The sequence below is a fragment of the Anoplophora glabripennis genome, unplaced genomic scaffold (assembly GCF_000390285.2).
Source record: "Anoplophora glabripennis isolate ALB-LARVAE unplaced genomic scaffold, Agla_2.0 scaffold1559, whole genome shotgun sequence".
NCBI lineage: Eukaryota > Metazoa > Arthropoda > Insecta > Coleoptera > Cerambycidae > Anoplophora > Anoplophora glabripennis.
The window spans coordinates 21829-48059 of record NW_019426049.1 but is presented as its reverse complement, the minus strand read 5'-3'; the positions used below and the strand labels follow the sequence as shown (position 1 = coordinate 48059).

At 33.9% G+C, this 26231-nt stretch overlaps 1 protein-coding gene across 2 annotated transcripts in view; it reads right to left on the bottom strand.

Annotated features, from left to right (window-relative positions):
* Nucleotides 1–2507: 2507 nt before the first annotated feature.
* The window catches only part of LOC108916100 (bromodomain adjacent to zinc finger domain protein 1A), a 32384-nt gene continuing 8660 nt past the window's right edge, over nt 2508–26231 (bottom strand). The window contains exons 6-13 of one of the 2 annotated variants that reach the window (XM_018722299.1): nt 25148–26190; nt 20317–20570; nt 19966–20201; nt 19299–19474; nt 10437–10559; nt 6586–6743; nt 6359–6522; nt 2508–2809 (exon numbers count right to left, since the gene is read on the bottom strand). In XM_018722299.1, coding sequence (XP_018577815.1) covers nt 2686–2809; nt 6359–6522; nt 6586–6743; nt 10437–10559; nt 19299–19474; nt 19966–20201; nt 20317–20570; nt 25148–26190 — 2278 coding nt within the window. In that variant the 3' untranslated portion in view covers nt 2508–2685. The remainder of the gene's footprint in view (nt 2810–6358; nt 6523–6585; nt 6744–10436; nt 10560–19298; nt 19475–19965; nt 20202–20316; nt 20571–25147; nt 26191–26231) is intronic. The other variant, XM_018722300.1, reaches the window with a different exon arrangement.

Genomic DNA, 26231 nt, shown 5'->3' with positions numbered 1-26231 from the left:
ACGTTAGATTCCACATTATTTGACAAAAAATGGCTCATCATGATAGGTCAAAAGAAATGCTCAAGAAATACATTGGCGGTGCTTCAAAACACGTCTATGACATCGTAACACGTGATGAATCATGGATCTGTGCATATAAGTCCAAAAGTAAATAGCAGTCGACTTTATGGGTCTCTCAAGAAGAGTTAAATCCAACAAAAGTTCATGCACAACAGGGCCGGATTAAGGGTGGGCTACGGGGCTGTAGCCCCGGGCTTCACGAGATGGGGAGCCTCGGCAAGATCTGGCAAAAGGAATATTAGCTTTTTTTAGAATCAAACCAAAAAGTATTTAGGTTTTGAAATTTTATATGGACAAGTTGCTGACGGCTTTTTTTTTTCTTCTTATATTAGAAAGAGGGCCTGCGTAGAGATTGTAGCCCGGGTTCTCACCATATAGGCCAGGAAATATAGAGTTGGACGTGACTTTTTGTTTCGGCAAACTGAATTTATCACTGTAGATGCTAAATATTATGTACAATAACATATTGGTTTCCAAAGTCATAAAAATGAGGGGAAGATTGTTTACAGGGTGGTTAATTGTATAATTTTTACGTAAATTCACATTTTTCGCTTATAACTTTTTTCCGTTCATTTCCACGAGATATCAGTAAAGTAGGTATTTTTTTTTTCGTCTTCAAAAGACCTACAAAATTAGCCCTCGAGCGTCAAAAAATATTGATTAGATCAAAAGTTATAAACAGAAGTTTATTTATGACTTTTGAATTAAACATTTATAAACTGCGTTATTATTACCAGAACGTTTTGGCATCGCATCCTCTCATTCCTTATCACTGTCTAATAACTCACACGAAATCTGGAATTGGTAAGTTGAATAGTTTACAAGTTATGGTTATTAACTAATTATTAGTCTGGACGATCTCAAGCATCTTCCACAATCGCACTCTTTTTTTTTGGTAGATTACATAATATTAAAATCTATCATTTTTTTTTTTTTTTCAAATTTGCAACCTGGAAATTTTGTTCATTTTTTAGCCTTAGTTGCAAAATGAAATATACGACGCACGCTCGTTATATAATTATATATTCGGAAAGCTTATGAAAAGAGCTTTAAGTTAAAAAAAAAACTGTCAAAGTTGACGGCCTATGGTTAAACAAATTAGGTTGGTAGCGGCAAAAAAAATTACTGTCATAACCGGCAATCCGAGTACTTTCTCAGATAAAAATATTTTATTTGTGGAAGTATGTTAAGTGCATAAGAAATATTGTTAAGTCAGTGGGTCGCTTGATTTTTCGGAGAGCTGTGGCGCGGCGGAAAGGTGGGGGAAGCGAATGACAGCGAGTCCGAAGAAAATGATGATAATATTCATACTCCTGCCGTTAAAATAGTGAAATTCGTTTGAAAATAACATATTTGACAGTGTAACTCCCTTGTTTTTAAACGAATCTTGATTTTTTTTTAATTTAAAGCTCTTCATAAGCTTTCCGAATATGTAATAGTATATAACATCACGCGCGTGCGTCGTATATTTCATTTTACAACCAAGGCTAAAAAATAAAATAAAAATCCACGTTGCAAATTTGAAATTAAAAAAAAAATGAGATTTCAATGTACTATTATGAAATCTAAAATGAAAAAAATCAGTGCGATTGTGGAAGATGCTCGGGACCGTTCAGACTAATAATTAGCTAATTTGTTTATAAGGCCATAACTTGTAAACTATTCAACTTACCGATCCCAGATTTCGTGTGAGTTATTAGACAGTGATAAGGAATGAGAGGATGCGATGACAAAACGTTCTGGTAATAATAACACAGTTTATAAATGTTTAATTCAACTCTTTTTCCTGGCCTACATACGTTAATCCGGCCCTGGCACACAAAACAAATGGTCACCTGCTTTTTCGAAAAAACAGAACATGTAACTGTACTATTAGTGCAATGTCGGACAGTCAATTATTTTGAATAAGGGAAACTAACCGTAAAAGACACATCATTCTCCACCAGGACAAAACGAGCTCTCACATGTCGACTTAAACAAGACTTTAAGTACTGAAAAAGTCGAATTGATAAGTCATCTGCCATACAGCCCTGATTTGGTACCCAATGACTTTATTCCTACGCACTAAAAATAAATTAGGTCAACGTTTCTCAACACTTGAAGAAGCATTTGATGTGTTCAAAATGCATTTTTTGGAGGTACCTCAATCGGAATGAAAAAAGTGCTTCGAAAATTAGTTTGAACACATACAAAAGTCTATTGATCTTCAAGCAAAATATTTTAAAAAACAATAAAGCCGATGATTAATTTTTTGCTGTCTATTCCCGAAATATAAAAGGCAACCCTCGTCCTAATTGAATGAAAATTTTTGTTATGGTGAAAATCCTATTCAGAGCACTAAATATCATTAAATCATTCCAATTTTCCTGTCAATGTATTTTTTTTCTTTTTTGTAGAATAAAACACGAATGAAAAATAATAATTTATGATGTATTATAAATAGTAAATAAGTTCCTACAATAACAAATAAAAGCTACGGAGAAACATAGACTTCAGTAGAAAAATTAATTAATAATATATTATCTAAAACAAAAAAAAATTTTCATAATACATGGACCTACGTTTCGGTGGGCTATATAAATTGTAAAAATAATTTATATATTACGTATAAAATATGTAATACTATCATTTGGTACGGCGCTTTTTTGATTTGGGTTGCTCTTCTGGATCACTTTCCATCTCCTCGGGTAATTTCAGACCTAACTCTTTTGCTTTCTTTTCGAAAAATTTGAGTAACCTCACCCCACATCTAAAAAAAAAAATCTGCGTTTGCAAAAATTTTCTACATTTTTGATGTCTATAAATTATATTACTTGTTTATTGGCAATTTTTTTTTAATGGAACAACATACACAAAGTGTGCCACTTACTGATGTTTCCTTAGAAATTAAAAAAATGTGTGCTAAATTGCCACTAGCCATAGGCGGAAGTCAGTTATCTTTATATTTGTGTGCGAAGAAATTTTGATACTGCACACAAAAAATAATAAATTTTGAAAATTTTTTTTGTCTTATCCAATAATCATCACCAACGTATTTAAGATATAAATAAATTCATTATAACTTTCATTAAAAATTTGTTTACTGAGTAATGTTATTATGGTTATTGAAGCATATATACATATCCAAAAAACATTATATGTAGTTGGAAATAGCTTACCGTTAATGCAGTTTGTTATTATTGAATGGCTGTTTAATTTGGAAGCAGGTTCTCTAAAGACACATGAAATACAGTCAAACAGCAAAGTATGTCTGTCATGTCTATATAAGAAGTATTTAATAATGTGTACACCAACATAAAAAACCATATCCAACAGACATCCAGTCTTTATATTTTAAATTAATTAAAAATAAATTATTTCTACCATATTATTGTAATAATGGAATGATAAATAAACTATTTTTATACCGGGTGGAGCATTTATTGTGAGACAAAATAATATCTCGGTTGGACTCGATTATTTCGAAAAGTTTCAGATAAAAATTGTATGGCACCAAGGGGGCCATTACGACTTCTGGTCTAGACCAGAAGTAGTGTTTTTAGATGGGAAGTTGAATTTTTTAAATGGAAACACCCATTTTCTACCACGGATTTGGATTGGAAAATGAAAAAAATACTTTTTGTTCTAATTATTTTTTCAATTTAACCCATATTTTGACCATGGCCATAAAAAAACAAAAAAAGCAAGATCTTGAGACAACGGTGTACCTTGTTAGGATAGCTTTTTTAAAAAATTGTTTCATACTAAAGTTGTAGGGTGAAAAGGGGGCGGGGGGGCTATCTTGACATGACCTTGAAAATTTGGGAGAGGCGAGGGGACTCACCGAAACATGCACCCTGATGGTGAGAGGTGAGGGAACTCACCAAAAACAAGCACCGCGAAGGGAATAAAAAACTACTACTTCTACGTCGTTACTCCTGGGTAGTGCTAAATGTAGTTAATAATTATACAGTTTTTTGACCTTAAAATGACCTTGATATCTGATCTTGTTCTTGAGGTGAAATTCATATCGATTGTAAAACTTCCCACTCTTGTAATTTTCTAGGTCAAAAAAGAGGGTCTCATTTAAAATTTTGAATTTGATCTCCAAACGACCTTGTAGTCAAGGCCAAGGTTATTTTCAAGGTCATGTCAAGATAGCCCCCTTTTCACTCCTACAACTTTTGTATGAAACATTTTTTAAAAAAGAAAAAAGTGATCCCAAGAAGGTACTCCGTTGTCTAAAGATTCTTGTGTTTTTTAGTTTTTTATGGCCATTTGATCAAAATGTGGCTTAAATCGAAAAATAAGTTTTTTTTCGTTTTCCAATCGAAATCTGTGGTAAAAAATAGGTTTCCATTTAAAAAAATCAAGTCGTAATATGGACCTTTCAATGGCTCCCTCGGTGCCCTACAATTTTTGTCTGAAACTTTTTTCGATATAATCGAGTCCAACAAAGATATTATTTTGTATCAAGATAATTGCCAGTATATTTGAGAAATAAATTAAAATAATAGGACATTGAATAAGTTCTCTGTTTTCCAAAAGATAGCATTGTCAGAACTCCAAGCCTGAAGATCAAGATCACCTATAAAGAAGAATAAGCAATGCAGTAAACTACTTTTTTCAGTTTTCAGTTTTTTTTTCACATGTCGAATTACGTGCTGAAAAGAATATTTGCAGGGAATTTTACTAAACTACTTTATTCGTAGAAATGTGCAGCTGAAACACACAGAATTCTTGTTGCAACTTACAACGACCATACTCTATCGCAAACAACATGCAGATTGGTTTCAAAAATAATTATTTTGGTGTTGAAGATAAAGAACTCTCTGACACACCAGAACAGTTTGAGGTTGAAGAATTGGAAGCATTACTTCATGAAGATTCATGTCAGATGCTAGTTGAACTTGCAGAATCATTAGGAAAACGTTTAAATAATGAAGAATGATTCAAAAGCAAGGACATTGGGTGTCGTAATCGTAATCCTAAACATAGAAAATTGTGGGGCAAGTTGACCATGCATCAACATCGTCGGTAAAACTGAACATCCTTGGTTCCAAGCTTCTGCTCTGCATTTGGTGGGATTGGCTGGATGTAGTTTATTATAAGCTGCTCAAACCGAATGAAACCATCACGAGAGATCGCTATCGACTACAATTTATGTGGTTGAAGGAGAATGAAAGAGAAAACAGGGGTTATATCATCAGAGACACGACAAAGTGATTTTGCGCATGACAACACTCGGTCACATGTTGTAAAATGAATGAAAACCTATTTGAAAATGCTTAAATGGGAAGTCCTACCCTACCCACCATATTCTCCAGACATTGCCCTTTCCAATTATTGATGGCACTTGGCCTGGCTGAACAGCACTTCCATTCTTATTAAGATGTCAAAAAGTGGGTTCTCTTGGATAGTCTCAAAAGATGTATCATTTTTTCCGTGGAATTAAAATTCTACCCGAAAGATGGGAAAATGTAGTGGCTTTTTAAAAAAGCATTAATTTTCATGAAAAAACAGTGAGAACTTATTCAATATTCCATTATATACGTATTGTTGCGGTAAAGCCATAAATTAATGAGTCAAAAAATTCTTAGCGGATTTCAGAAAATAATTGGTTGTACTTTCACTTATTTTGCAAATTATGAAAATAGTTCTCATCGAGTTCATCTAATATAACGCTTTTTAAATACGAATAATCACAATGATTGAAATTTGAAAAAGATACAAGAAACCTGAGATGTGTAATAATTTTTTAACTGAATTATGTGTCGCTAAAAATAGTGATCATATCCAATAATTTTCGTGAAAGAACATTCACTTACAAGTTTCTGAAATGCATTTAACATTATTTCATTATTTTTTTATCAAATTTTTATTGAAAATACGTTAGTGAGGTACACAATTGTGAGAGAAAATTTACACCATTATAACAACACCCTGTATAACAAGGTTAATTCTTTTCACAATAGTTTTATTGTTAATGCTATACCAAACTTTAAATCCAAATCCCGAAAAATGTTTGTTGGCAGAAGAATGGCAACTACCAGTAAATTAATATCACCACAATTACTGTGATATGTATAAAACCCCATATTGTCTTAAAGGAAATTTTGCATAGATTTCAATTTTGCAAAAATATACATTGTTCCATTTAAAAAAATGTGTTTGTGCCCGCTTTTCAATATAGAACATCTTGTAGTTGATATTAAAAAATGACGCTTTCAATTTACACCCCCCGTATATAATTTTAATAATATTTTATTTAAGTTAAGTAGCTGGAAGTTTGCAATCTAAATTTCTAAGTGGCACCTACTTGTACACTTCAGCATCTGAGTGATTATACGTATTGCAATTTTCAAAAATTAGTACGGCATCTTGCATTAACTGACTATCCTCATTATACTCTCCCATGTTTAGCTTGTACTTTATTGTTCCGAAATCCATCGGTCTTGTAATAACGTCGTAATAATCAGGTACCTAGAAGGAAGGAAGTTCAAATGAGCATAATTCCTTTCAAAGTTCAAAGTGCACGAAAAGTACCTCATTTTTTTGAACAGGTCTGAGGAAGGCCCAAGCGTCTTTGTGCTTCATGACTTCGGACAGCAGTTCCTGTAAGGCAGCGTTATGTAATGGTAAGTCACCCCGACCCTCCTCCCTCCGGTGAGATCTTCGACTATGTACAACCTCGTCACCAGAATCTGGAAACCACAAAACATCAGAATGGACCACAAACTACATATTGTTTTAAGCGGTGCCAGCACTAAATGATAGAGAATGCAACAAACGGATTGATTTTTTTTTAATGCAAAATGTAGATATCAACATATACATAATGGTTGAGTTGAGGATTAATTTGAGATACAACGGCATGTGTATGTAAAACCAAAACCAAGAACAGAGGAGTGTTCCTGTCAACAGGGAAACAGGAACAAAATATCCAGGGAACATTTTCACTCTAGATTTCATCATTCTTAATTTTGTTCTTAATGAGTACAACCTAAGTATTTCAATTCTAATTTTTTTTGTGGTTTTGCTCAATAATATTACAGTAGAACCTCGCTAATCCGTCCCCTTCGGGACCAGGAGCATGGTCGGAACGCAAAAAAGGTTGGATTATCAGTATGTTCAACTGTACTGTCTGAAATATTGTTCCATGTTAAACCAACAAAAAACGTGAAAGAAACAATGTGAGTGAAAGTTATTGATCAAGTTAGAAACAAGTTATTTGTTACTAAAACTTATCAAACTATGTACCACATCTATCAACGGTCAACTGCCTACTGATCAGTCATATCAAGACCCGACTCTAGCATTGGTCCGTATAGGTAAAGTAGATAATCGAACACCATAAATGGGATGGTCGAATTAGCGAGGTTCTACTGTAATAGTAATATATTCTCAAGAAATAGAATAGTACTCTTACAAATGTTACCAATGAGAATCAAGTATAGTGCTACAGACATTGGCAAATTTGCATTTGCATTCATAAAATTGATTATCTACTTACGATGTAGGGTTTGTTAAAATATTAAACCATCAATGAGTAGTTGCAAATATTAGAAATAAAAAAAATATATAAACAGAATGCAATAAGAAACCAATTAACATACATACAATTAAAAATTAGATAAAAACAATTTACAAATATGTAGAAAAGGAAATAAAAAAATCTAAGTGTTTAAAATAAATGTTGGCCATTGATAAGAATTATATACATAATTACTTCTGTGCACAAAGACATGAAACGAGCCACTTCCTCTAGAAGCTTAGGAGGAACATGAAATTCAATTCTATCAGTATTGAGGGGTTTAGATGCAACTCACATTATCCATAATTTTTCGAAATAGAGTTAGTGACGCTATCTTGTTCATCGTGTTGAACTACACCATTTTAAAGTTTAGAAGTGGTACAAACTCACATTTTCGTATTTATTTAATTGTGGAATCTGTGAATTGTTTCAAAAGTCACATTCTCCTACAATCTGAAGTTGCCAAAACTCACATTATCCATATCCACCAAGGAAAAACTTAAGGAGGTTTATCGGGTATGGAGGTACGTCTAAAGTCTAACAAAAGTTTCTGTAGATTCGCTAGTGACTAAAGTGGTAAGCCTTTAGATTTGACAACATTGCAATTGGCTGGCGCGCTCGGCTTGTCGTTCGCTCGCTCCCGTTCGATCATTCTATTTGTTTGGACGCCTGCGAATTTCAAATAATGCGCTATGTCGGGACCGCAACGTTGCCGCTATCACGCATATGGAGGATAAGTTAGTCAACGACAGCAGTTTGAAGGAGAATTATTATAAATTATGTATCTTACAAGTACCTAATCGATTTCCACAAGCTGTCCTATTTATACAAGTTGCTGTGGAAACTGTTCGTCAATTGTTGCACATTCTAAGTGGAAAGACCAAAAAAATCTGCATTCTCATAAGACTGAACTAAATCGTGAAAAATTATTTTATTAACATCTCGTCTCTTAGGTATCCAAACTAGTCATAATTATTTTTGAGGATTTTCTTCATATTAATAAGCTTATATTAATTTTTTTATGAATATTTGTTCGTCAATTCCAAATTATTACTTGAAAAGTGAGAAATCAATTCTTCTTGAAAAATTTTAAAAAGTGGATATAGTTTTGCATCTATACCCCTCTGTTAGAGTTATAACAGAATAATTTAAAATCATCCACAAATAATAAAAATTCACACACACTCCTGAATATCATTTAGAATGATATTAAATAACAGAAGCCCCCAAACGGGAGTCTTGAGGCACAACTGACACCAAAAATAAAAATCCATTCAATAAAAACAATTTGTCTTTTCCTGTTCGACGGTCCATAAATCTGCAGGAAGAAAGCGGAGGAATTTTTTACAAGAAAAATCACCTCAATTTTTTCACACTTATTTATATACATTATATGTAAATAAAATTGACATGGAATCCAGCCTCCCAGACATTTGACAAGTAGTAATTTTATATCAACAAATTTACAAATTTAACTCTGTTGACCATTTTGATATGAATCCATATTGTTGATCAGAAACAGAAGAAGTGAAGTTAAAATCCCAAACCAAATACGTTCGAATAACACTGAAGATGCTTATGAGACAATAATTGTTAATAAGAAGGGTTTTAAAAAAATGAGATTAAATTTTAGTTTCCAAAAACTAAGAAAAATATGAGAAGAAAACATTTGTCTGCTATTTTTTATTTTATCATAGTTTATATACTTGTATCATCCTGTTTTTGTAGTATGTTTCCTCAGTTTGATATATGTATAAATGCTAAATGAAAGCAAGGGTTAAGTGGTAGAGCACACGTAGTGTGAACTTCCCCTTGGGATTTCCGATATATTTTGTTTTTTTTTTTCATATCTTGTTACATGTTCTTTGGTTTGGAAATAAAGACATTATTATTATTATTTACTAAAAAAAAATTGGAAGGTCATTCGTTTACATTGCTCACAGTCACTGTAGCATCTTACGGGATAGTATAAGTGTGAAATTTCATTTCATATCTTGACCATTTTAACAGCTAAGGCCGCAATGACATACTGAAGAACCAAATTTCGTCAAATTTGTAGCTGAAACAATCCACATATTTTGTTTCTTATCATATATGCTTCATTAAATTTCTTCAGACCACTGGATTTTCAATTGTCTAAACTCAATTAATTTGTGAAACAACGCAATTACATGAAACAGAGTACCTATGTGGTATTGCATGAAACATATATACGAAACAGACAACGATGTCTTATTTCAGAAATGTGAGTCTGAACCACCTCGTTTAAATAGCTAGGTTAAATGTTAGTGAGACAAGTTTCCTGTTTCGTGCAACAAGTCTCAGGAAATTTGTTCCTTCGGTATGCCATCTGCCCAAGAGTTGGGACTTGGCATGTTAGATTCATCTCCTTGATGAATGACAGTTATCTGCAAGAAACAATTCTATAACCGTATCCTTGCCAAAAGTCGTTCATCCAGTTTATTTTTTGAGAATGTCGAACTGAGCAAAATTTGAAATTTTCCACTATCTTGTTTCCTAATATCTTCCTGAAAAAAATAAAAAAAGAAATAACTGTGTCCTCAACCTTTTCTATAAATAAAATTTAATAAGCTCTAGGCATATTTTGCTATTAATTCCTATGCTTATTAGCTGATAAATTTAAAACAAAACCCAACCAAAACACTCACTTTTAGGTTTATGTCCACACCAACACCTCGTCTGTACAATATTTTAATTCATTAGTTCTAAACTAGCTTATTAAGTTAAAAACAAAAAAACAAATAATAAAAATCAAGACTCGTACATGCACTACAAACAGTGTTGAGTGTCAGTCAGAGTGAAAAAAGCCAAGTAGGTTTAACTGGGAGGGGAGAACACCCACCATCTGATTCGTTTGTGCCGCGTAGAAACTTTGCAAAGTTGTGGATCTTATATCTGGCTTTGGCAGCACAGCGTCTCTGGTTGTTTACTAATCCAGTAACGCACTGAACCAGTTCGCCATTATCTGCATAAAATCACACGATTACAAATGCTTGAAAAGCTAAAGGAACGGTGCAATCGTTATTCTGGAATTGTCTAATAGTAAACAGTTTATTTATAATTACAGATTATTTAACTTATGTTACCTTTTTCTTTATATAGCGACATAAACAGGGTGAATCACAGAGTGCGTACATATTTTTTAACTGTGAGTATAATTCGTGATGTAAATTAATACAGTGGAAGTCATTTATGAAAATTACAAGTATTTAAGGCAATATTAACTTTTTTAAAACCACCTATGCACATGTACATTTTGGGAACCACTTATCACCACCATATCACCAAATTGTGAGTTTGCCCGAATCTCTTAGTTATATTAGAAGTTAAATCTAAATTTAATGTAATGGATTCTAGTTTAAAAAAATTGTAACTGGTTTTAAGAGTGTGTTAAAGTCAATCTTAACCCCAATTTCATCTTAATAATAAAGAAAATTCTGAACGATTCAGAATTTAATAATATTTAAAATTGCTTATTTAAAACACAAACGTGTTAAATTGGCAAAAATTAAATTTCTGAATAAACACTTCTTTATTTATTGAGAAATACAGAATGTAATTAATACACATATTCTAGTACAAAAAATCGATGTTTTTTAATGTAGAAATAAATTTGCATGTATTATTACAATGAATTTAAAAAATCATTTAATAACGAAAATGGAAAATAAGAATAACGAGAAACTTATTTCTTAACAATATCCATCAGGAACTTCAAAAAATAAAAACAGGTATGATTTATGCCTTCTACTGAAAATGCAAATTCTAATGTCCACTCAGATGTTACAGCAAAAACAAACCAATAACCAAAGGACACATATCTGGTACAATTAAACAACAGTATTAAGTAAATCTTTATATGCAGTTTTAAGTGTTTTAACTTATTGAAAACGAAAAAGACACTTTGACCGAACCATTATAAAAAAAGTTACCCTCAGATTATCAACTTCTGCCTGTGGGTTTCTAGAATATACAAAAAATAATAATAACGCTTTATAGATCCCACCATCTAGAAATTATATAAAGACGTGGTGTCTGATTGTACAAGCTAAGCTACCCGATAGGTCAAAATAAAAACTGACACAAGATTTAAATTTCGAAGCTGTTGGAAATCAAGGCCCTTAGATCTCACAAATAACGCATTTATCATTAGCAATTATTACATTTTATTTATTTTATTACCGCATTATAATTGTCACACTTTCTTAGATCTGTCGACAATAGCACATACCTTGACCTTGATAGGTTAATGTATGATTTTTATGCATATGTAGCAAGATATTGGAACTTGGAATATTGGAATAGAAGACATGTTATGCCCAATAATTTAAGATACAAAGGTAAGCATTGGATCCTCCATGGTTGAACAGTGACGCTTCTTAATGATTAGTGTTGTGAAGACGAGAACATTCTCAACGTGCATTCAAGAAAAAGCCACTGAGTGCAAACTTTTCCTGAATTTTTTTAAATTTTGCATCACTTGAGTGGCATGCATCCACTTTAATGACTACTTTTTTAAATATTGCTTTTATAAATATTGAAATCCTTAAAATCTTTTTTTAGAAAATTGGAGATTACTCAGCATTATCACAGAAATGTTAAAAAGTATACTTTGAATTTCTTAATTTTATAACAATGTAAATATAAATTTACAAGTCCTTGCATTTATGTCCATTTATTCTCGTTTGTACTTGAAGCTAATTAAAAAAAATAATTTTAGAACATTTTGCAACATTAACGATGAGCACTTGAACTATTTGGAAGGAATACTGATAATTAGAATGTTTCGTATATATTTATTAATAAGAAGTACCTACACATAATTTTCATCTGAATAGTCCTAACCATATACAGAATATGTTAAGAATGATTAGAAATGATTAATTTACGAGAAACTGACCCCCACACAAACACAAAAGTCAGCACATCACTGGTTCACATAGTAAACATATAAAATCTATCTACAACAAATTCAAATAAAAAATAAATTGATAATGAACTTGAAGTGTGTTTCGATTTTGCACAAATATTTAAAAAAAATAAAAACTTCCTAATAGTAGGAGACAATTTTTGAAACACTGACTTATTTACCGGAATTCGTAATGCTCAATATTAGGTTCATAAGCTAGATGTAACTAATCCCAGACAGTACTGCCGAAAAATCATTGCTAGATGGAAATAGCAAGGGAAGGAAGAAGTTATAAATGTTAACAAATTTCTTTGATATACCATTTAGAAAAATGCTTGTTTATTTAACTTCTATCTCCATTTCATATAAAATGGTAAATTTTAAAGAGGTTCGATAGATCTCTTGCGGGGCAGGCAGTGCGGGAGGGAAGCCTATGCTTAATACACGGGCATTTCGTTGTAGTACCAACCTTACATAAAACAATTTAAGAGAACTAAATATAATATATGCAAATGAAATTTATACAACAAATATTAGCTCGCATATATTTTTCGTGTTTAATGCATGGCAATTAACTTTTTATTTATTCATTAAGAGCTTGTAAAACTATGGGTGAAATCTGGCAACATTGCACATTAGTAAGGCGTGGTGGTCAACTGTGCTTAGCGTGTATATCGTAAACATGACTGAACATCCAAGATACAAAGGAAAGTAATGACAAAACATCTATACTGTTCGTTTTGCAAAGATCCTTTTAATTTTTGTTTCAAATTGTTATTAGGTATATTGCATTAGATCACGAAAAATGTATTTAATATTAATTATTACTACATATGTTTTGGACTGGAATAATTTTATAGTCTATAATCAAGCTATTCAAATATAGCGCGTCAGTGGAAGCGTTAAATACAACGTTGCCATATTTTCTTTCATTGGATCACGTTTGCTCAACTTTGTCAAAACGTTATCCATTTACTAAGTGCATATTTTTATTGTTTCAAAATGTTTAGTAATATTTAATTATTTAATTACACTTTTATTTTCCCGATCCTAACCATTTTTAAGAGCAATATTTACGTTTGATTAAAGTTTTTTCCCAACTCCCATAAGAGCCTGTGTATAAGAGCATAATTTTTAATATCACTTTTCAAAAAAAAATAAGTTGTGCAATTGATCTGATTTTTTTACACGAGGCAGTTTGCATATTTATTAACAGATTTCAGTTGCTTTGAAAACTTTCTTACCATTTTCTTTTCGGTATCGAATCTCCTTAAGAGTTTATTTACACGCACAACACACAAACAAATACTATTAATTACATGTTTTACACAGTAAACTGTGCCACTGTTTAAAACATACACGCACATTTGAGATTCACCCTGTATAGAACATTGCAGTATACTACTAGTCTTCAAATTCATTAAAAATATACAAGGTATTCAGTTACTAAACACCACAAATTTATTCCATGATTAAAATTAAGGGGATTAATTCAAATAAAATGTTGAAAATTTTATTTTGAGACAGTGTTGAAGTTTAATAAATTAAACTATTTTCAGCACTGTCTAGGGGACACATTAAGAGTTTTATTTTAATTTGACATGGAGAATACTAACATACCAACATCATTCATTATTTAGGGACTTATATTTGAGGGGTGATCCACTGGCCGGAAGCAGTGTGTACATTTTGATCTGAATACAGCGGGAATACATTGAAATAACCCAGAATATGACGGAAAACATAGAACAACTTGGAATATAATGGATTATTCCAGTATACTAGCGGATTACATGGATGATGGATACTCAACAAAACATACCTAGGCACAATATTAAGAAATATTTTTACTATGGTGTATACGGAACACTTTGAAATGGCGGAATAACTTGGAATATATTATGAATTAATTTGTGTTCAGTAAGTGTTTTTACTGAACAGTCTCTTACCGAAAATCATCGCCATGATAAATTTGTAATTTTTGACTTTACGAAAAAGATTTACCACAAAAGTTACTTATATAATTCTTTGATGGCCTCAAAAATGTATTGTAGAAAAAGTGATTAAACCCTACATTTTTTAAGTCTGTTAAGTTTTCTGATTTCAAAACTGTAAATATAATAATCATCAGTTTTTGTGTTAACAGTTTTTCCTAGATCAGATTTTTTTTTAGTAATTACGACACTATGGCCATTATTAAATTTAAATTATATTATAGTCAAACAAACTGATAACAGCTAAATTCAATAATTCAAATATGTTTAAAAAAATTCTATGTATGTATATATGATATGTTTCCATTTAATGTTGTAACAACTTCATATATCTTACTCTTGTATATGTGGGCTGTAAGTGCAATCTAATTAGTTCCTACTAATGAATTATAAAGATGTTACATTGTATACCCTGTATATGAACAATTTTTTAAATTTGTTTTAATTTAAATGTTATAAAAGTATTTTTGTTACTAAAATATAGTGAATTTAAGCAATTAGATGATTATGTAATTAAATTAGAAATCAATTTTTCTCTGAAATGTCGCATTTCAACGACCCTACAAGTGTACCTTTTATTCTTAAAAATTAGTCAAATACACACACACACAAATATGTAATTTTATCAGCTTTACATAGTGGCATAACAATTATTTCTTATAAGAGGACCCACAGAATGCGATTTGCATTTGATTTGATATTGGAGGTCCGTGTTAGTGCTCTCTATATCAAATTACAAATCAATTATTGCTTAAAGAGTTTTTGAGATATGCCTTAATTTTTTTAACATACAAAACTTTATTTGACTCTCCTTAATTTTCATCGTAGAATATATTGGTGATATTTGGTTGACTACTAATTGAACATGTTGTCTAAATTACTCTCCATGAAACCAATTTATTACAAAATAGTTTTAATAAAAAATTGGATTGGAGCTCCAAAAATTGTTTCTTCTACAATTTTTGCAAGAAAAATTATACACCTGAATTTAAATAATCACCGAATATTATGAAAAAAAGATTTACTGAAATATTTTAACCAAAAAAACAATTTCTAATTAAAAAAAGTAGTTTTCATCTCCCATACTTTTTTACTAATCTACAATACACCCAAATATTTTTTTCTACAATTTTGAATTATAAATAAAATACTAATTCCTATCAATTTCTAAAGTATTTACTTATATAAGAGTAACTAATTTATACAGAGGGCCTGTTTTTCAAACCACACCATAGGAGACTTTGTTACCATAAGAAAAATTACGACCAATTTAATTTATGACAGAAAAATACCAGCGACTTTTTCTCTTATGGAAACCACATTGGATTCTTTTAGTGCATTTTTTTTATTGCAATGATGATACGTGATAAGGTTTACTTTTTAGGTTTTGCTGAAATACCAAATTATCTATTTTTACAAAGTATGTTTTGAAATTAAAATATCCAGTTATTACTCCAATTGAAATTTTGGCAGTTCAATAAAAATTTACTTATTTGCTCTCAGTGCTAGATTCGATATCAAATAATAAAAGACGGAAATATAAGTGCGCACTGAATGAAAGTGTGCAAATAAGTTTAAAATGCTGTTAAATAACTAAAAACACAAAACAGCATTTTTAATTTTCTAAACTTTAAACTTGTCGGTGAAAATTTCACAAATCGCGAATGCACTCGTCTTCTGGCGGAGGCAGTGACACTAGCAGAACAAGGTATTCATTTTTTTTACGTGCAGGTCCTTTGTTGTTATCGCTAATAGTATAAGACATTTTATTGTATTTTATATAAGAGTATTAAACGTTGAAACCAAATGTAAATACGAACGCCAAGATCAAAATTAAATTAAAATTACCTTGTCTCACAGGTTACCGCTTTCGCTACTTGGTGCGCTTGCATCTTAAAATTTATTAAAACTGTCAAAATATTGTATGCATTTCGTACGATAAGTTTGCAATGACGTCAAAGTACAGAACGGTACCGTGTTGCCAGGTTGTAAATCTTATTGGCGACTCCACGGCGGCTATTTAACAAGAAAGACCTGATCAGCGAAACGAAATTCTATTGCAACATGACAATGCACGACCCGCCTTATCTCCGGATCCCATACCTTTTGATTTTCACCACTTCCGCCCTTTGTCAAACTCCTTACGTGGTGTTTGTTTTACAAATGACAATGAGTTAAGAGATTGGTTGGGTGAGTTTTTCGAGTCAAAATCGGAGGATTTATACAGAAGAGGCATCAAGAAATTTGTTGAACATTGGGAGGTCATAAGTAACGATGAAAAATACATCACTATTGAAACACAGCCCCACAAAAAAAAAGAGTGGAATATCCGGAGACAAGACCCTGGTATCTATATGTTTTCACTGAATCCGAATCCAGTGTCCGTTTGACCCGATTAGCTCTGAGTTGACATTTGACCATGTACTGACCTTCAACCAGAGTTAACCAGGTCAAACGGACCCCAAATTCGGATTCAGCGACCCCAAAAACTTTTGGATACATTGGTTTACTTTGTTACCAATTGATTCCCTACATTTGACCTTGAATTGACCTTGATGCAGACCTGATCGGCTCAAATGGACACCGGATTTGGATTCACCAACCCCAAAAACGTATAAAAATGTAGGTTTACTTTGTGTGCAATTGATTCTCTGCATTTGACCTTGAACTGACCTTAACGTAGACCTGATAGGATCAAATGGACACTGGATTTGGATTCACCGACCCCAAAAAATGTATAGATGTTAGTTTACTTTGAAGGCAATCGAATCTCTACGTTTGACCTTGAGCTGACCTTAACGCAGACTTGATCGGATGAAACAGATATCGGATTCAGATTTACCGATCCCAAAAACGTATAGATACTCGTATGTATGGTTACTTTGTTGGTAATTGATTCTCTACATTTGACCTTCAAATGACCTTCAACCAGAGCTAATCGAGTGAAACGGACCGGATTCGGATTCAGTGACCCCAAAAACATATAGATACCAGGGTCTTGTCTTTCGGATATTCCACTTTTTTTTTGTGGGGCTGTGTTATTGTAGTAAAAAATCAAACATTTTAAATTAAAAAAAAACTGACTTTATTCCCCAACTCAATAGTTTCATTTCAAAGCATTGTTAATAAAGGGGATAAGGTAATTTAATATTTCAGCAAACTGTAAATAAAAAATGCAAGAAATTAGTACAACAATAAGAAAAAAAAGATGTATTGCTTCTCCATCCAGATAGATTTTAATAATGTCTGACAAGTAGAAGGTAAGGTAGTCGGATTTTTGTAGTTTTTGATATTTATGGTACGTGTAGTTTGGACCTTGAATAAGAATTTTCCGAAGTAGTTCGACGCAACATTCATAAATTACCGAGATAATCGATTTTGAAGTTTTTCCTGACAGCTAAGTCCACTAGATGTGACACATTCTTCAACTGGGAGCGTGGCCTAATTGGTAGCGTTAGGGACTGATAGTCATGAGATCGCAGGTTCGAGTCCGTCGCGTGACATTACTTTTTTTTTTCAAAACACACCATATGGTTTTTTATTATTTTTTTCATCTCGAAAATTATGAACAAACGAAATATTATAATAAATACTTATGGTATCTATCATAAAAAAATGGGAAGCAGACATTTTTTAAGCATCTAGCTTCCCTTCTTTTTCTTTTTCTGATCTCGAAAATTATGAACAAACGAAATATTATGAGAACTGTATGTAGGAATATTCTTCAAGTGTTTAATTAACATTTTGAGCTAGGTTATGTGGGTTGTCCACTGTGTTTAAAAAAACCGCTTACAGAACACACCTGCTAGGGCATAAAAAGTTTCGGTACATTCCACAAAGGGTAGAGAAGCATCGAAACTGTGTGATGAAAGAACAATCTTTCAAAATGTTTACGAAATTTGCTTCGACGTCGATATTTTGAAAACAAAATGCGTCTGTAAAAACATAACATTTACAGGACATGCTAGATGCTTAAAAATGTTTCTATGATAACTATCACACTGCGTAAAATGTCAAATACTAAAAATAAAATAAAAAACCTACCTGACCTCGTTTGTTTTTTTTAAAAAAACTATTGTTAATTCATAATAAATATTGTTTATCAACCAATTGTACATTTTAATGAAATATTTGAAGAATATTCCTACATATACATAAGTATTTATTATAATATTTCGTTTGTTCATAATTTTCGAGATGAAAAAAATAATAAAAAACCATGATGCGTTTTGAAGAAAATAAAGAAACGTCTCACGCGACGGACTCGAACCAGCGATCTCATGACTGTCAGTCCCGAACACTACCAATTAGGCCACGCTCCCAGTTGAAGAATGTGTCACAATCACATCCAGTGTATTTAGCTGTCAGGTAAAACTTCAAAATCGATTATCTCGGTAATTTATGAACGTTGCGTCGAACTACTTCGGAAAATTCTTATTCAAGGTCCAAACTACAAGTACCATAAATATAAAAAATTACAAAAATCCGACTACCTTACCTTCTCCTTGTGAGTTTAAGTCCACTTATTTTGGTTTTCGATAAAACAAGAACAAGAATCGAGACGTACAGTTGTTCATTAATGACTTAAAAATGAAAAGAAATAGATTAAGTTTTTCTTCGGCAATTTAATTTTCATTTGTTTAACCTGGTGTACTCTATGATAACTGTAACCCTATGTGTGGTTCAAAAAATGGTCTTCTGCTGAAAGATATGACTACAAATTAAAAAAAAAAAGACGGCTACCTAAAAATAATTTGTATTTTCAAGTAAATGTTGCATGCATATATAAATAAAAACTCACCAGATTCTCTGTATCTGTCTTTAGTTTCTTTACAGGAATAACACAACCATGAGCCTCTAGGAGCCCGCCTTAGAGGGGGCACACAGCATTCTATATGATAGTTCAAGGAACACTTTTCGCACGTTAACAGTTCTCCACCCGATCCACACATCTTACAGAGTTCAACCTTGATATCCCTGCAAGAAAATAAGGGCATCAGTGAACAACTTGTTTTTATATTCACATAGTTAAACAACTGGTCAACTAAATGGCGGCACTACAAAAAGTCCAATATCTTTATAGCAAAAACATGGTGTTTTTTTTAATGAAACTTCCCGCAGTTTACCTATTAGTGTCTAAGTAAGTTTCATGTTACTAAACCAGCCTCGAGAATCAAATATTTGTTGTATACAAAGCAAAAACCACTGCTCCCTGCTAGGTGATGGCCTGGCAACTAGATCACGTCGGATATGAGTGCTCCAATCCTATGATTTAGCAGACAACACCCCAGCAAATAGTAACACTTGAATTCATATTCATATCAATTATAACCTAAGTGTGACACAAAAGGCGGATTTGTCAAAATCTTTGAGAAAAAAGATTTAAAAATAAGTGATAAAGGATCCTATTTAGATAACCAAATTCATGAAACATACCATAACAAAAAAATGAATATAAATTGTCTTACCCATTTTGCTCCTCCTCATCCACGCCTCCATCAATCTCCTCCTCACTTTCCTCCTCCGCCATTTCATTCTCTTCACCGCTACCGCCGCCATCCCCGTCCTCCTCCTCCTCTTCCACATCTTCATCCCTAAATATCCTGCGCTTCTTCTGTGGCATAGGTTCGGGACTCAGAAGTTTGGCTTCCTTCTCTTTTTCCCTCTTACATCTATCACAGAACCAGTCGCCTTTGGGTACTACCTGAAATGACAAAAAAAAATAATGATAAATAAATACAAAAATTACTCTATATCAGTATCTTCGTTTATGTTCATAGAACTAATTAAGCATGTACCGTGTGATTTTAATAACCCACCGTCAGTTTTGGCTTTAAGCAGTAGAGATGATGTCCCAAATTGCAGTTATCACATAGCAGCATATTCTCAGAGTCCTTCTGCCTTCTACATATTCTGCACCTGGCCAATAGAGCCGACCGAGACCACATAACACACGAGTCCAATGTGCCGTAGTGGAGGAATACCTGGCTAAAACTTGTGGAAGCAAGGAGGGACTGCTCCCACTTATCCAGAACGTCCTTTTTTTTGTCATTTTTTGTTGCATCCGCATGACCTAAATGTAAAGAAAAATTGTTCCACTACAGACTGTCACCTTAACTCTCTTATGTCAGTTAAGCAATTGAGCCCTAAAATGTGCAAATCAAAAAGAGATTACATCTGAAGTAAAGTGAGATGGAAATGCGGGCACCACATAGTCCATAGTAAAGGTACAATCATCCCAGTATTATGTCACCGCACAACCTATCTTCAGTTCCCAAATGAATTTGGTTTATCTGTACATGTTTACACGAACAGATTTATTATAATTATACTTTTAATGTCTGGATTAAAGTAGTTCCTATTTTTTATGTGAGGATTAGTGCAATCTCAATGTTTTTTCATATAAAGATCTGCATGTTATCAGCATTGTACAGGGTGTCCCGAAATTCATGCAACAAAATTTGGTCACAGATTCTTAAAACAAATTTAGGGTACCCATATTTTTTATTTTTGCCAAGTGGCCCCCTCTTTCGGAATTACAGCCCCCTGAAGTCCGCCCCTAAGAATAATCTTTTTTTTATATCTCAGAACCCTGTTGTACGAGGATCACTAAATTTGGTACATAGAGGTTTTATGACATGTGGAATATGATGGTGCTACGTTTTTTAGCGGGGAACCCTCTTAAGACAATTTTTCGTGGGCCCCCTTGTCTTTGGAGCCAAAAAAATTTGGTTGCATATTTAAATTTCTTAAAAATTATTAGTTCAATAGAAAGCCATTAAATTTAGAAACTTTTTTCGAGAAAAATGTCAAAATGTGATCGAATGTATATCCTGATTAGCCATTTTTCTAGCTAACTAAAAATTTTATTTAAAATCAAATTTGCAACCAATTTTTTCTTGTTCCAGAGACAAGGGGGCCCACAAAAAAGTGTCTTAAGGGGGTTTATCACCAAAAAGCATATCACTATGAGATTCCACATGTGATAACACCCCTGTGAACCAAATTTAGTGATTCTCGTACAACATGATTTTAAGATATAAAAAACTTCTTAGGGGCATATTTCAGTGGGCTGTAACTACGAAACAGGGGGCCAGTTGGCAAAAAGAAAAAATACCCTAAATTTGTCTTAAGAATCTATGACCAAATTTTGTTGCATGAATTTCGGAACATCCTGTATATCAAAATTAGCATAATCCCAACTATTCAGCTGTACATTATATATATTGGATGTCCCAAAATTCACGCAAGATTTGAATTTTGCGCCATTTGTGCGGTAAAGTGTTGCCAACGAAAAAAAAAGCATGACAGTTAAAGGTTATCAAAAATGAAACGCTACTTGAAAGAACAACACATTTTCATTGTTGAGCAATATTCTAAAAATAATGAAGGTCTGGCGAAGGTCTGGCAGCTACTCTGGTCGGAATAGTGATTTAACTTCATCAACTGTGAAGAGATTAATTAAAAAATTTAGGGAGACTGGATCAATCAGTGATCTTAAACACTCTGTCCTTCAACAAGTCGTTTAACACAAAACATCAAAGCAGTTTGTGAGTGTGTTGCCGAGTCCAGGAACATCAATTCGGCACTGTGGTCAAGAATTTTAATTTTGTGAAGCTCTCTACAGTGTATTCTCATGAAATATATTTGCGTCTTCATTACTAAAAAATTCAATTGACTCAAGAACGGAAGCCTACTGACCACGCACAGCAAAGAGAGTTTGTTGAATATGCTCATTTACATCTTGATGATTTTGTTAGTCGACAAAATTGTCACATTTTTTGAGGTTCAGAAGATCCAGGAGTAATTGTTGAGAAACAAATGTGCATTCACAACATGAACAAAGTATAATCGGACCATTCTTCAAATGTGGCTGATCAGACAATAAAGGAGAGAACGCATTAGGCGGTCGAGGTCCCGTCGCATCGCGGTCCGTGTTAGTCTCAATCGCGCGTGGTGCAGTTCCTTCCCAGGTTTTATAATGTATGCATTCGCACTAGACGTTCCCGAGCTTATCTCACTCGCATCGCGTTCTCCACCGATCTTTTCCAAAGAATTTCAGGAGACCACGACGCGATCGGGACGAGCTACCTCTTCCATATATCTCATTTTTTTAACTACTAAAACAATACCTCAACTATTTAAAGAGGAGGTCCAGCAGGATTGTGTATAATTGCCAAATGGGACTGATTTTGGAAAAGACTGCGATCAACTCAGCCCAGAACGGACCGCGATGCGATGGCATCGCGACCGCCTACTATGTTCTCTCATTAACAGTTAATGCTGCTCGCTATCGCAACATAATAATCCAGTTTTTTGTGCCTAAATGGCAAGATATGGATGTAGACGACATGTGGCTTCAACATGAAGGTGCCTGAGAAACCATTCAACTACGGCATTAGTCATTTCCTGGTTGTGTAATTTCCCGTTTTGGTGATCAAAATTGGCCGCCCATGCGATTTAACATCGTAGAGCGTTTCTCTTTGGGGTTTTTTTGAAGTCTAAGATTTATACCAACAAGTCCACGACCACCCACTCCCTGAAGGAGGAAATCGAGCACTGTATCAATGAAATTCAGTCGCTTTTATGGAAAATGCTCATGGACAATTTAGACAAAAGAGTGCTGAAGTGCCATCAAAGCAGTGGAGACTATTCTATACATAACTCTAACTGTATACTTTAAGAATCAATAAAAAATTTACAATTTTTAATTAAAAACCTGTTTTCCATCAAAATTACTTCTTGTGTGAATTTTGGGATACCCTTTAGTAATGTCGACTTATTATGCAAGCACAAATAAAAAAGAAATTTCATGAACCAGAGGGTAGATCTCGCTAGTCTTAGGTTTTTGGGGTTGCTGAAACTGAATATGACTATAAAAAATTATTTCAATTGCTCGTTTTCCCGCTAGCACCCCCTGAAGGGGGTTAAATTTTAAATTTTCGTACAAAATTAAGATGTATGCGTATTTGTTTTTTGTGACGCTGAAACCAAAAATGAATACAAAAAATGAATTTAACCCCTCTCTTATCCGCTAGCACCCCATTACCACCCCCTGAAGGGGGTTGAATTTTAAACTTTTGCACTTTTGTACAACATTAAGATGTTTATTTTTTTTGGGACGCTAAAACCGAATTATGATTTCTGTCCTAATCATAACCGTGTTTATTGTGCCTTTTGATATTTTGAACTCGACACCTTATTCCAGACAAGATATTTTAATTTCTTTTCCCTTTGCATTTTGCTTTCTCTTTGATTTTAATGTTTTTGCTCTCCACCGACCAGTCTTATTTACGTTTAAAAGATGAATCTAATTTTATGCCTTTGGAATATAATCGATTCCGTATCTACTTTTCACATCCACACGGTAAAGGTGGATAACAGTTTAACTGGCTTAGAAGATCGTTTGAAAGCAAGAGAGTTCGGTATCATAGGAAGAGGTAAATGCCGAATTATGAGAGGCAAGGGGACTCACTTTAATCAAGCACCCCGAACCGTGAGAGGCAAGTGGATCACGTTAATCAAGCACCCCGAATCGTGCGAGGCAAGAGGACTCACTTTAATCAAGCACCCTGAACCGTGAGAGGCAAGGGGACTCACTTTAATCAAGCACCCCAAATTATGAGAGGCAAGGGGACTCACGTTAATCAAGCACCCCGAATCGTGAGAGGCAAGGGGACTCACTTTAATCAAGCACCCTGAACCGTGAGAGGCAAGGGGACTCACTTTAACCAAGCACCTCAAATTGTGAGAGGCAAGGGGACTCACATTAATCAAGCACCACGAATCGAGAGAGGCAAGGGGACTCAATTTAATCATACACCACAAACTGTGAGAGGCAAGGGGATCACGTTAATCAAGCAGTCCGAATCGTGAGAGGCAAGGGGACTAACTTTAATCAAGCACCTCGAATCGTGAGAGGCAAGGGGATTCACTTTAATCAAGCACCCCAAACCGTGAGAGGCAAGGGGACTCATGTTAATCAAACACCCCAAAGGGAACAGAAACCTGCCACCTCCACGCCTTTGTCCCTGAGTTGCGCTAAGAGTAGAACCAAATCATAAATACATCTAAGAGCTGATATTTCTGATCGGTGAAGTATTGACATTTACAACATAAAAGCTGGAGGTACTCTTAAATTTGTCTAATTAACAGGACTTAGATCGTTGGAATTTTGAGCTTTGAGCCCATGAAAACTTTGGTTCTCCTCTTTTTTTCGAAAACGTTAGTGTAATTTACCGAGAGCCAACTTTCATATGGATCCTGCTGGTTCTCTTAAATGATTATAAAGGAGTGTAAGGGGGAAAACAAGTAAGTGCATATCATTTTTTGTAGTCATTTTTGGTTTCAGCGTTCCAAAAAACATAGAAATACGCATACATCTTAATTTTGTACGAAAATTTAAAATTTAACCCCCTTCAGGGAGTGCTAGCGGGAAAACGGGCAATTGAAATAATTTTTATGGTCATATTCGGCTTCAGTAATCCCAGAAACCTAAGAATAGTGGGGTCTACCCTCTGGTTTATGAATTTTTTTTGTGTGCCTGTGCTATTACTCGGGATTAGTATAATCCCTACTTAAAATGTCGAGATTATAAATTTTGACTTCACCATGTCCGCGTGTAAGATATAGTTATCGTTTAACACTTACCTAAAGGTTTCTTTAGGTATTTCTGATCGACAGCTTGCGCCACCTGTCCCAATGCAAGTGCCAAGCCACCAATTGCCTTTTGAAGCCTTTCAACTTGTACTAAGATCACATCATCACCTTCTCCATCCACCCCGTTCACTTCTACATCTAAGACGGTGCCCAGAAATCTACCAGGGTCCTGGTAATCTTTGAGTTCACTCTTGGGTAATTCCGGAGAACACGACCTGCTGTTCTTCCCCTTCTCCTTCCTCACCTTTATCAGTTTGCCGTTCTCTCCGTTCCTCATAATACTCCTATTCAGATCTTCGTAACGCTTTGACAAGAGGCAGTTGCGCCATTCATCCCTATTCTTAACAGCCAGACCACCAAGATTACCAGCATATATTTTCTCTTCCATCTCGAGGATGTTATCAACGAGGGCATTCTCCAAAACCTCCTCGGGAGCCATCTCAGAACCGTAGCCCAAGTTAGCATCTTCGTACCTGTCCTTACCCTTCTTTGCATTTTTCAGAGGCTTCTGCTCTTCGTCGATTTCTACATCAGGATTCAGAACACTTACGGGTGTCTGTGTAATAACGTTCATCAGACGGTCCTTGTCATTTATTATGACATGTAATAGTTCACTTTCTCTTACGCCACGCTTGTTTAGGCTGATTTCCAAGGCTTCCAACTGCTCCTTACTGTGAAAAAAGAACCATCTGTTCCTATTTAGATCTGTGGAATGTACAATACAGGTCGTAGGATCTGCGGAACACATCAATAATTCTGCACAACTTTCCGATTCGGCGCTGGAGGAAGAATTGGGAGAACCGTTGCCTTTTTTTAACGATTTAGAGGGTTCATTTTCTTTATCACTGGAATTCATCTCCTCGAACAGCACTTTCCGAACGTGCTTGAGCAACTGTTTTCGGTCAACGTTTACCAGTTCGGAGTTCTGTTTACAGATTTCTTGACGACACTCACCGGCGTATTTGTCTTCGGAATTTACAAATACAGCAGGCACAGAATCTAACCTAATATATTTACGGTACGCTCTGTCATAACTGAAACCAAAGATACAGAGTTTAGAACTATCTGGTCATGC